Genomic DNA, 12,155 nt, shown 5'->3' with positions numbered 1-12,155 from the left:
TTATTTCCATACATGCATCTTACCAAATACACTCTGCTCCGTACTTTGTTGATGTTGTTTTAATTAAGGTCTTGGAGGCCTTTATATATCATCACGTAAGTTTTCTGTTGTTGTTTTTTAAGTTACAATCCTTCAGTTACCGAGGTGCTGGATTTGCTGGATCTGGCATCCAGTACAGGGTTCAACAAATACTGCTAAAGGGAAGATAGAAGCTAGGGAAAGTGGGAAAAAAGGGAGGATTCAGGAAAGGAGGAAGGGTGATGAAAAGAAAAAGGAAGAAAGGAAGGAGGGGGCGAGGAGGAGGGAGGGAGGGAGGGAAGGCATCAAGGGAGGCAAGAAAGAGAGAGAGATGAAGAGGTGTGGGCCCCGCTCCCGCCCTCCGCTCGCCTGGCCCGGACCGGAAGCGGCGCCGCACGGCCTGGGCCTGGCGAGGGGGGCGGGCACCGGGGCCCGGTCCGACATGGGCAAGAAGCACAAGAAGCACAAGTCGGACAAACACCTATACGAGGGTAAGGAGTGGGCCGCGGTGGAGGGTGGCGAGCCCGCGGCGGCTCGGTGGGGTTTTCGTGCCTTCGAGACTACCTTCGAGCGTTCGAGGCGGGCCGGGGGCCACGCCTCCCGCGGGCAGGACCGGACCCGCGAAGGGGACGCGACCCGTCTGAGCCGCGCAGACCCCAGGCTAGGGCGGCATTCGAACCCGGGACCCCCGGTCCGGGCGGGTCTCTTGTTGAGAGGTGTGAGGCGGCCCGGGAACGTTCGGGGCGTCCACTCGGCGAGTGTCCGTCATTCAACAGGTGCTTCGTGGGGCGCCCACTGCGTGCCCCGGGCCGCCTCGGCCTGTGCGCCTCCTTCTCTCCCGTCTAGCGGTCACTCTTCGTTGTGGATACTGCCCCGCGAGGGCCTCCTTTAATTGAAACCCTTTCCTTTCATTTTAAGAGTATGTAGAGAAGCCCTTGAAGCTGGTCCTCAAAGTGGGAGGGAACGAAGTCACCGAACTCTCCACGGGCAGCTCCGGGCACGACTCCAGCCTCTTAGAAGACAAAAACGATCATGACAAACACAAGGACCGAAAGCGGAAAAAGAGAAAGAAAGGAGAGAAGCAGGTTCCAGGGGAGGAAAAGGGGAGGAAACGGAGACGAATAAAGGTAAAGGTCGTTGCGTTGCTTCAGCTTTGCAGGTGGTACCAGTTTCTGAGGGTTGCCGCCTCCCGCTGTCAGCCTTGCTTTATTTTCTTTGTGTCTAGTGAGATGCTGAAACGCTTGTAAAATCGGACTTGTCTTGAGCAGGAGCAGGGCAGAATACGAACATGAATCATCTGAGTTTCAACAGCTCTGTCTTTAATTATACTCTTAGTTGTACTCACACATCAGGTGAGTGAGCAGCTAAGTCCTGATTTTCAGGAGCTGCTTCCTACCACTTAGGAAAGGTAAAAGTCATGCTCAAGAAAGCCTCAGTGTTCGAGGTTTGTGGAAAATAGTCATTTCAAAAGTAAATGGGGGGCTTCCCTGGTGGCGCAGTGGTTGGGAGTCCGCCTGCCGATGCAGGGGACATGGGTTCGTGCCCCGGTCCGTGAAGATCCCACAGGCCGCGGAGCAGCTGGGCCCGTGAGCCATGGCCGCTGAGCCTGCGCGTCCGGAGCCTGTGCTCCGCAACGGGAGAGACCACAACAGTGAGAGGCCCGCGTACCGCAAAAAAAAAAAAAAAAAAAAAAAAAAAAAAGTAAATGGGATCTATTGGGATTCAAGTTTTGTTCTGAAATAAATACTATAATGCCAAATACATAATGAACAACGTTCATATTTTAGAACAAAGTTTGAGTCTATTGATGAGATAATTTGATCAGAGACCTTTAAGGCATATGACACCAGTGATGAAAATAAGCATTTTCTTAACCATTTGCAGCTAATAGAACGTAAAAAAGAAAGTAGCTGCCATCTCTATATAAATAGTAGTAATAATTAACTTTCCTTCCAAGGATGATCACATACATACCTGGAATTGTCCTAGACTTCTTCGGCACTTCCCAAATTTAACCTGTCACGAAGTGACTTGTTGAATCAGTTACTGGATCTTGAAGCTAGATTTCTGTAGGTTTAGTCTTATAATTTTTTTTATATTTATATATACAACAGAAATGTTCTAGTCCATGTGATTAAACACATGGGTAAGTCACTAAATCTTAGAGATTCTCTTTTTGGAATTTCTTAATTATATGCCTTTCTGCCCCAGTGTTTATTGCCTTTTGTCTAGATTGTGCCAATATATAGAACTGTCTAATGTTTTTTTCCCCTAAACTATAAAAGCCATATATGCCTATGATTTTTTTTTTTAAAGAAATTCAAGTAATACAGAAGTGAACAAAATGGAAGGGAAAAAGTTTTGCTCACTCAGGTACCTCATTTAATCTTCCTCTTCAGAGGTAACAAGTTTTGTTTCGTTTTTTTAAAATTATTTACTGTTAGGAGTAAGGTAATTCATGAGTAGGTTTGACATACATACACTACCATGTGTGAAATAGATAGCTAATGGGAACCTGCGGTACAGGGAGCTCAGCTCGTTGCTCTGTGATGACCTAGATGGGGGGAAGGGGGGGAGGGAGGGGATATATATATATATACATATAGCTGAGTCACTTCGTTGTACAGCAGAAACTAACACAGCATTGTAAAGCAGTTATACTCCAATTGAAAAAAATTACATTAAAAAAAAATGTAAAGAGTACTACAAGGCTTTTAACATAAAAGCGGTGTCCTGCTCCATCCTGGAGTTTTACTTCCCAAACTTTTTTTTTCTTTGGATGTTTATCTCCATTTCTAAATGTAGGTTTATATTGCTGTTTACTGATTTGTGTGTACATCTTTTCCTGACATCCTGTTGCAAAAGATGAGAATTTAAATTAGCATCCTTATATTGCTTCACGCCCCCAATTTCCCTTCCTGCATTCTCCCAGTGTAGATACAGCTCAATATTCAGTGTTTATTTCTAATTATTCTTCACTGGAGACAAATGGAATATACAAATACAGATCTGATCTTGACCAGTTAATTAATTGCTTTCGTTTGTTTAGTTATCATGTACTAATTCTTCCCAAACTTCTAACAGATTTGTAAAACCCATCTGATTTCTGTTTTTCACATGGTCAGACACTTTCCCTTTTTTGGAAACATCCATCTTGCAGCCCTCTGTCCCCTCCTGCTCTAATCTGGACTAGCTGTTCTCTAGGCCTCCTTTGCATTCTTTCTGGATCCCATGTCTTCTTCTTGATTTACTCCTTTGTTCTGGTGGAGTCTTAACTCTACGAACTTCCTAAGAAAGCATTCATAGGAGGTAGATTTTTGTAAGTTCTTACATGTTTGAACATCTTTATTCTACTCCCATATACTCTCCTCATGTAGATTGATGGTTTGACTCAGCATGGAACTCCAAATTGGAAATTACTTTCTCCCAGAATTTTGAAAGCATTGCGTGTTGTTTTCTGGCTTCTAGATTTGCTGTTGAGAAGTCTGTTGCCTTCTGATACTTAGTCCTTTGTACATGACCAGTATGTGCTCTCTCAAAATGTTTAGAATCTTCCCCTTTATCTTCAGTAGTCTGTTGCACAACGGATATTCTTGCCTTCAGGTCTGAGATGTTTGCTTGAAGTATTTCTGTGATAGCTTCCTTCCCTCCATTCTCTCTCTTCTCTCTTTCTAGAACCCCTGCCATTTAGATGTTGGACTTCTGGACTGATCCTCTAATTTTCTTATGTTTTTTTCTCCTCTTTTTCCTCTTTGTTCTTTGTGTTCTACCTTCAAAGAGAGTTCCTAAACTTTGTCTTCTGGCTCTGCTCTTGAATTTTATTTCAGACCTTGTATTTTGAATTTCCAAGAACTTTTTCATGTTTTCTAACTGTCCTTGTTTTAATAACATCCTGTTCTTGTTTTTACATGCAGGATCTTTTATTTCTCTGAAATATTAATTGATGAGTTTTTTTGATATTTTTCTTCTAAGTTTTTTTTTTTTGTTCCTTGCACTGTCTCTATTTCCCCTCAAGTTCTTCATTTTATCTGGTCTCTTCCTTTTGTGTTAAAAGCATCAGTTAGTTATCTGTTGAGCGTTTGTAATCTATTTGTATTTAAATGTGAAGCACAAAAAGGCTGATTATATGCTTTGTGCCTAGACAAAGTTTGTCAGCTGATGGACTTCACTGTGGGCATCACTAAACAGAGACCTGATCATTTTGATTGGGAGCCGCCAAAGTTTTGTGCTTTTCCAGGTTTCTGGGGTTAGAACTTTTCTCAGAGGTGTCTCCCTCCTTGCATGCAGGAGGTATCTTCTCTGATCTGCAGACTCCTCTCCCAAGTGTGTTGATATCTTTCACCCACTGTCGTCTCTTCTGTACTCTTTTCCCGCCATCATCTCGTTTAACTGGAAGTTGAACCCCTTTTAACCACTTCTGGGTTTAGTTCTGGCAGTTTCTACCATTATGCCAGCTGATATACTCCTACTCTTCTTTTCTTGTTTTATCAATTATCTCATCTTTTTATTAACTACATTGTATTTGGTTATATTACTGTACCATATTTTATTTTATATAACTTGTGAATGTTACAAATAATACTGCATTGAACCTCATTGTTCACATCGCTTTGTATACTTTTATAAGGATATCTTCAGGATAGGTTCCTGGAAGTCTCCCCCTCTGCCCTTTCTTGACGGTGGCTCTAAGTATCATTAGCCACCTATATATTTTTATTTCATTGCAAATTAACATGCTTTCGCATCCACAGTTTCATTTGGAAATAACACCCAAAGTAGGGCAGGGAGGTGGATGATTTCCATTGTACAGAAGGTAAAGTGGAAACTCAGAATTGAAATGAATTTGCCCAAGGTCCCACTTCCCCAGGACTCAGGGCTAGGGACTGTGGGATACTTCTGGGGTGTCACTGGTTCTGTAGAGCCTGTTTGGGTTATCTCTTTCCTCCAGGCTGGACTGGGGAGGGGGAAGAGGGGTTCCTTTGCTAGGGAGACTCCAGAAGGACACCTTTCTCTGAGCTGTACTCTGGATCTCCAGGGAGTTTTAGGAACAGCAGTTGCTTCTGGTCTTTTCTTGGGGAAAGTCAGCCATGTGACACCTGTGGGCCTGAAAGGGGCTAGAGTATGTGTGGTTCTGAGGGACTGGTGACTCTTCTGTTAGTTCATGTAGCAGGAAGGGGGAAGGGCACAAGAAAAAGATAAAACATGTCCTTTCCCTTTTAAAGTGTTTTTCTAAAAGGCATTCATAACTTCTGCTTATATTTCATTAGCCAGAACTTAATCACTTAGCCACCCTTGCTGCTAGGGAGGCTGGGAAATGTCTTAGTTTAGGGAAAGGGTTGGGGGCATTAAATCCTAATAAAAATCAGGAATCTTTTACTTAGGAAAATAAGGAGAAGATAAAGTTTTGGGAAAGCACAGATGTTTACAACACAAAACCCTGTAATTTCTCAAAGATGTCATATAAAGTTAAGTAATATTCTTCTTTTGAGTAGGAAGGCTCTGATTATACTAGTTTAAAATGCCCCAACAGATAGGATCAGTATTGTTTCTCCCTGTAGAGCAGTGGTATTTAATACCAGCCACAGCATTAAAAGCACACCATGCTTTAGTTTTGTTTTTTTTTTTTTGGGGGGGGGGGGGGTTTTGTGTTTTTTTAAGATTTTTTTGATGTGGACCATTTTTTAACGTCTTTATTGAATTTTTTACAATATTGCTTCTGTTTTATGTTTTGTTTTTTTGGCCACGAGGCATGTGGGATCTTAGCTCCCTGACCAGGGATCGAACCCGTACGCCCTGCATTGGAAGGCGATGTCTTAACCACTGGACTGCCAGGGAAGTCCCCATGCTTTAGTTTTAATCATACCATAATCTGCACAACACCGGTGTGTTGGCTTTTTTTTTTCTTAAACATTTGAATGCCAAGCAGGTGGCAAAGTATTTGCCTGCTGGCATAACTCTAGTCTTTAGAAATCAGAGTACAGTGATGTTAACTCTACAGCCAACATGGGGTCAACTATGTATTCTGAGCTATTACTGCAGTGTAGTAGAAATATTCTTTTCATATCATACTATTACATAAAGGATCATATGTATAAAGCCATGAGTATTATACTTTATGGGCTACTTCAGATATTTTCAAAGGTAACCTGACAACCCACTTTCCATTTATATGCTGACTTGAGAAGCTGATACCTGAACAGAATGGTACATTACTGCAGAAGTAAGGAAGCTTGCACACCGTGTGGAGAACTAAGAACAATAGCATGAAAGTGGGCAAATGTGAGGGTGTGTACAAGGGACATAAAGTAGTTCTGTTTTTGAAGCACAGAATACGTGAAGAGGAGTATGGGATAAGATCTGAGAGGCAGTTGAGATGGCAGAGTAGGGAGTTTGAACTTGAATATGTAAGCAGTAGAGAGTCAAAAACTTTCTGAGTGGAAGAATGATAAAATGTTGAGCCTTAGTAACGGTAATCTGTTAACAGTATCTAGCAGATATTGAAGAGAGTAGAGACTGGGTGTAAGGAGACCTACTTAGAAGGCTTTTTATTGAAGTAGCTCAGATGAGAGGTCTAAATTCTTTCAGTGAAACTCAGACCTGTTCTTCAGAAAAGCATAATCCTAACCCGAATTCTGTCTTAACAACTTTGCGAGTCAGCTTCAGGTTTAGATGCTCAAAGAAGTTAGGCTAGTCCCGTTGCTCGGGATGTTATCAAAATAAAATGACAGGTGTTTTTCTTTAAATTTTTTAAAATCATGAGCATTAAATATATAGGATATTATTCACAATGCTAGAGTTAAGTAAAATTTTGTTTTATTGATTTATTTTTTATTGATGTAACATTAGTTGATAACATTATATCAGTTTCATGTGTACAGCATTATATTTCTACTTTTGTATACAGTACAGCATGCCCACCACCAAAAGTTTAGTTTCCATCCATCACCATACAGTTGATTCTTTTTACCCATTTCACCCTCCTCCCGTTCCCCTCTGGTAACCACTACTCTGTGCTTTGTATCTATGTGTTCAGGGTTTTTTTGTTTGATTTGTTCATTTATTTTGTTTTCTTGTTTGTTTTTTGTATTCCACATATGGGTGGAATCATAACAATATTTGTCTTTCTCCATCTGACTTGTTTCACTTAGCATAATATCCTCAAGGTCCATCCATATTGTTGCAAATGGCAAGATTTCGTCTTTTTTTATGGCTGAGTAATATTTCATCGTGTATGTATACATATGTATATATACACACACGTGTGTGTGTATATATGCATCCTTTTTTTTCCATTCGTCCATTGATAGGCACTCAGATTATTTCCATATCTTGGCTATTATAAATAATGCTGCACTGAACATAGGAGTGCATATATCTTTTCAAATTAAGTAAAACTTTTAAATTTTTATTTATTTACTTTTTTCGGCCGCGCCGGGCGGCATGTGGAATGTGGGATCTTAGTTCCCCGACCAGGGATCGAACCCACGTCCCCTACAGTGGAAGCGTGGTGTCTTAACCACTGGACACCAGGGAAGTCTCAGTGTAAGTAAGACTTTTAATGAAAATTTAAAACTTATTCATATACAATAAATTCCTGTTTTTATTAAACACTATACTAGGTCCCAAGGGGCATACATACTATAAAAACTAACATTTGAGTGTTTACTATATGCTAGGCATTGTTCTGATTTCTTTATATTTACTCTTTTAATACTTAATAGCTTTATGGGGTAGGTACTGTTAGTATCTCATTTTGTTGCTGAGTTAACTGTAAAGTAGCTTACAACTAGAGAGGAGAAATGAATGACTGTAATTGTTGAGCAATGTGGGAATTCTCTCAAAACACAATTCATTGACTTCTTTTGTATGAATCTGCCATACCCAAGGTCTCAGGGCTGCTATGGCTTATTTGGACTGGCAGAAAATCCTCTCCGCTTTTTCCCATTTTGCTGTTCCCTCCTGAGGTGGTCCTCTTTCTTTTTTTTTTTTAAATAAATTTTTTTTTTTTTTTTTTTTGGCTGCATTGCGTCTTCATTGCTGCGCGCAGGCTTTCTCTAGTTGCAGCAAGCAGGGGCTGCTCTTCGTTGTGGTGCGCAGGCTTCTCATTGCGGTGGCTTCTCTTGTTGCTGGCACAGCTCTAGGCTTACGGGCTTCAGTAGTTGTGGCTTGCGGGCTCTAGAGCGCAGGCTCAGTAGCTGTGGCGCACAGGCTCAGTTGCTCCACGGCATGTGGGATCTTCCCGGACCAGGGCTCGAACCCGTGTCCTCTGCCTTGACAGGCGGATTCTCAACCACTGCCCCACCAGGGAAGCCCTCTGAGGTGGTCCTCTTAATCACAGAAGATCTTCCCAGAGAAGAAAGGACTCTGACTAAGGGCATAAGAGTAGTGTTGGTCCTCTGATAGAAGGATTATTTATTTTTTTGTTTATTCAACAAATATCTACCAGAAACCTATGAGGCACTGGACTCAAATGATAAATAAAATATAGTTCCTGCTCTGCAGGAGCTCAGAGTTGGGCTGGGAAATCAGACACAAAAGGATAAATAAACTTCATGGCCTGGTAAGTTCTAATAGAGGTATGAATAAAGTGTTCTGGAAGTCCAGAGGAAAGTGTTTCTCATTATGCCTTGGGGAAGTAGGGGAAAGCATCATAGAGGTAAGAGCTAAATTATGTGGCAGATGCAACGGAGGGCCAAAGATGAGGTGTAGCTTCAAAGTAATAAAACTGATTTTTTCAGTTGAATTCTAAAATCAGCTGTTAAAACAAAGCAAAGTTCTGAAATTGTTTTGTACACTGGAAGCATTATTTGAATATAGACATAGATATCTATGTATGTATACCTCTCCTACAAAAGTGACCAATGTGAAGGATAGTACCTAGAACTTCAGCTGTTACTTCTCATGCTTTCACGTTACCATTTCACGCTGTCTCTTGTGATTAATTAATTCTACAAATATTATGTATTAGGCATTATTGAGCTTGGGGGTACAGAGCTGAATAAGACTTGGGCCTCTGCCCACCAGGAACTCCAGAAAGAGGCAAATGTGTCTATGACATGCAATGAGTGTTATAATATTAATAATATGAGCAAAGATTTACTTCAGAGGTGTTATGAATTAATAAAATAACTTGCCATTGAGTCATGGATAAATGAGAATCTAGTCTGACATAAATGCAATGTGTTTGTAGTTATGGAAATAGCCACTGTTTTTCTCTCCTGCCTCAGACCTTCATACACACAGGATATTTACTGTCCCTGGAATTCTGTTCCCACCCCCAACCTGGCTAAATTTTCTCTCCTTCAGATCTCAACTCAGATGTTACTTCTTTATAGAAGCTTTCCCATACTTCTCCAGTCTAAATTAGATTCACCCAACAGTTATCCTCTCCTTGAAATCTGTTTGGGTTTCTTTTACTAAGTTGTTTGATGTCTGTGGCTTTTTACCCTGTTGGCTTCCTAAGGGCAGGGCTGTGTTTGTTTATCCACCAGTAAATATCCACACAGTAGAACCTCATTTATTTATTGAATGCATGAATGAATGAGTGTTCACCATGTGCTAGGTAGGCACTGTGCTAAACATTCACATACACTATCTTATTTAATCCTCAAAACACTCTTCTGAGGTAGGTATTGTTGTGTCTATTTTAGGGATGAGGAAATCAGTCCCCCCACAAAAATTATGTACTTGATCCATGATCTCATAGCTAATAAGTGGCAAAGCCAGAATTTGAACCCATTTTATAAACTGAAATTATAAACCCTCCTACCTGAAGTTAAATGGCTTTAGTATTTTTGTTCAGTTTTCTCTATGTAATTAGAAAAATAAACCGCTCTTAACCAGAACTGTGTTAACTTCCGGTTTTACGTTATCTATTACAAGTGACGTTAACAGTAGGGTTCTATAGTATTTTGAAATCATAAAAAAAAAATTGGAAGGTAGGAATCAGAATGTTAGGTGGAGAGAGAACTATAGAGATCAGAGCCTCTTGTTTTACAGGTAAAACAAAGACTAAAACAGTGGAATAACTTGTTCAGGTTTACATTCTGGTAAATTAGAAGCTAGATCTCCTAATATCTAGTCTGGCAATAACATGTTACAATATCTCCTTTCACTTTAGGGTAGTTTCCAAGTATATGTTTTTTATATTCTTTTTTTCTTTTGGACTCTGGCCCAGAAGGCAGTATTCTCTTGCCATACCAAATAGTAAAGTGGTCACTGTAGACCAGTCTAACTAGATAAAGTTACCAGATAGGGGTAGTACAGAGACATTATACCTTCCTTTGGTACTTTTTCAGCTTTTCTGTTTCATGGTCATTTCACCATCTCATAAACTCTAAAATAAGAATCAACAGTTGAATCTCTATCTTGCAGGTGATAAAGAGGCCTAGTGAGAGTAAACGAGTGCCTAAGAAGGTCAGAGTGTGTTAAGGATGAAGCTAGAGCAAGAACTTGAGCCTCTAGACCATGTGTCAGCAAACTAGAGCAAGCACCACCTGATTCTGTAAATAAAGTTTTATTAGAACATAGCCACACCCATTCATTTACATATTGTCTGTGGCTGCTTTCCTGCTATACCAGCAAAGGTTAGTAGTTGCGACAGACATCATGGACCACAAAGCATAAATTATGCTACCTGGCCGTTCACAAAAAAAAAAAAACTTTGCCAACCCCTACTCCAGACTTCTTGTACTATGGCCTTAGTTCTTTCCACCTAGGAGAGTGCTTACTGCCTTTTCAGGCTGTCCTCTATCCACAATTTATGTTTAATAGGAAGAGATCTTGTCTCTGAGGGTCTTTTTTCCATTGAACAGTTGTTCTAAACCTGCCAACCTATAAAAGATTCATACTAGTTTTTCTGGGGAAAAGATACAAAACTTTCCTGAGTCAAAAATTGCTGCTCAGGGCTTCCCTGGTGGCGCAGTGGTTGAGAGTCCGCCTGCCGATGCAGGGGACACGGGTTCGTGCCCCGGTCCGGGAAGATCCCACGTGCCGCGGAGCGGCTGGGCCCGTGAGCCATGGCCGCTGAGCCTGCGCGTCCGGAGCCTGTGCTCCGCAACGGGAGAGGCCACAACAGTGAGAGGCCCGCGTACCAAAAAAAAAAAAAAAAAAAATTGCTGCTCCAAAATATGAGGCCATAAAAAAGATAGCAGTCAACTTAATGGAAACTGACATCAAGTGCACAATGAGTACAGTTTATAACATTGTTCTCTGGAGCTTCAGTCAGTCATATATTCTGTATTAGATGCTTTGGGCTCTGAGAATAGAATGTGAAGTTCTGTATCAGTGATACTCAAAGTGTGATCACTGCACTGGCAACACCCACATAGCCTAGAAACTTGTTAGTAATGCAGATTCAGAGGCTCTACTCTAGACCTACTGGATCGGTAATTCTGGGGACAGGGCCTAGTCATTGGTGTTTTCTTTGTTTGTTTGTTTTTTGTTTGTTTTTTGGTGGTACGCGGGCCTCTCACTGTTGTGGCCTCTCCCGTTGCGGAGCACAGGCTCCGGACGCGCAGGCTCAGTGACCACGGCTCACGGGCCCAGCCGCTCCGCGGCATGTGGGATCTTCCTGGACCGGAGCACGAACCCGTGTCCCCTGCATCGGCAGGCGGACTCTCAACCACTGCGCCACCAGGGAAGCCCGTCATTGGTGTTTTAACAAGACCTTCAGGTGATTCTGATGCACACTGAAGCTTGAGAACCATAGTGAGACCTCAGAGTTTGCATTTCTAGCAGTTTCCCAGATGATGCTGATGTTGCTGGTCTGGGAACCACACTTTGAGAACCACTGCTCTAGATACTAGAACAAGAAATTTGGACATAGGCCAAGAAAATTAAGATCCCATTGAGAATCTTGAGCATAAAATAGACATTTTGGGACAATTTTACTATAAAATTTAATTTTTAAAATTCAAAGAACAGAGAATTAAAAAAACAAAAACTACCACCTGGATACCAACCATTCAGCTTTAACAAATCGTAACATTTTGCCTTTTGCTCGTACTTTTGGGTTTTGTTTTTTTTAAGAAATTAGAGTAGAGACACAGATGAAGCTTTCTGTGTACCCTGCCAGAATCCATTCCTCTTCCTCATTCCCTACAGAGGACCATGAATTTGGTGTGCATCACATGAAA

General features: G+C 41.3%; 1 protein-coding gene across 3 annotated transcripts in view; it reads left to right on the top strand.

The window, feature by feature from the left end:
• Positions 1–363: 363 nt before the first annotated feature.
• Positions 364–12,155, top strand: part of BRD7 (bromodomain containing 7) — a 38,013-nt gene continuing 26,221 nt past the window's right edge. For all 3 annotated transcript variants that reach the window (XM_024747327.1, XM_024747326.1, XM_024747325.1), the window contains exons 1-2: positions 364–509; positions 937–1,145. In XM_024747327.1, coding sequence (XP_024603095.1) covers positions 461–509; positions 937–1,145 — 258 coding nt within the window. In that variant the 5' untranslated portion in view covers positions 364–460. The remainder of the gene's footprint in view (positions 510–936; positions 1,146–12,155) is intronic.

The sequence above is a fragment of the Neophocaena asiaeorientalis genome, unplaced genomic scaffold (genome assembly GCF_003031525.2).
Source record: "Neophocaena asiaeorientalis asiaeorientalis breed wild unplaced genomic scaffold, Neophocaena_asiaeorientalis_V1.1 scaffold438, whole genome shotgun sequence".
Taxonomy (NCBI): Eukaryota; Metazoa; Chordata; class Mammalia; order Artiodactyla; family Phocoenidae; genus Neophocaena; species Neophocaena asiaeorientalis.
This window is presented reverse-complemented; position numbering and strand designations above follow the sequence as displayed.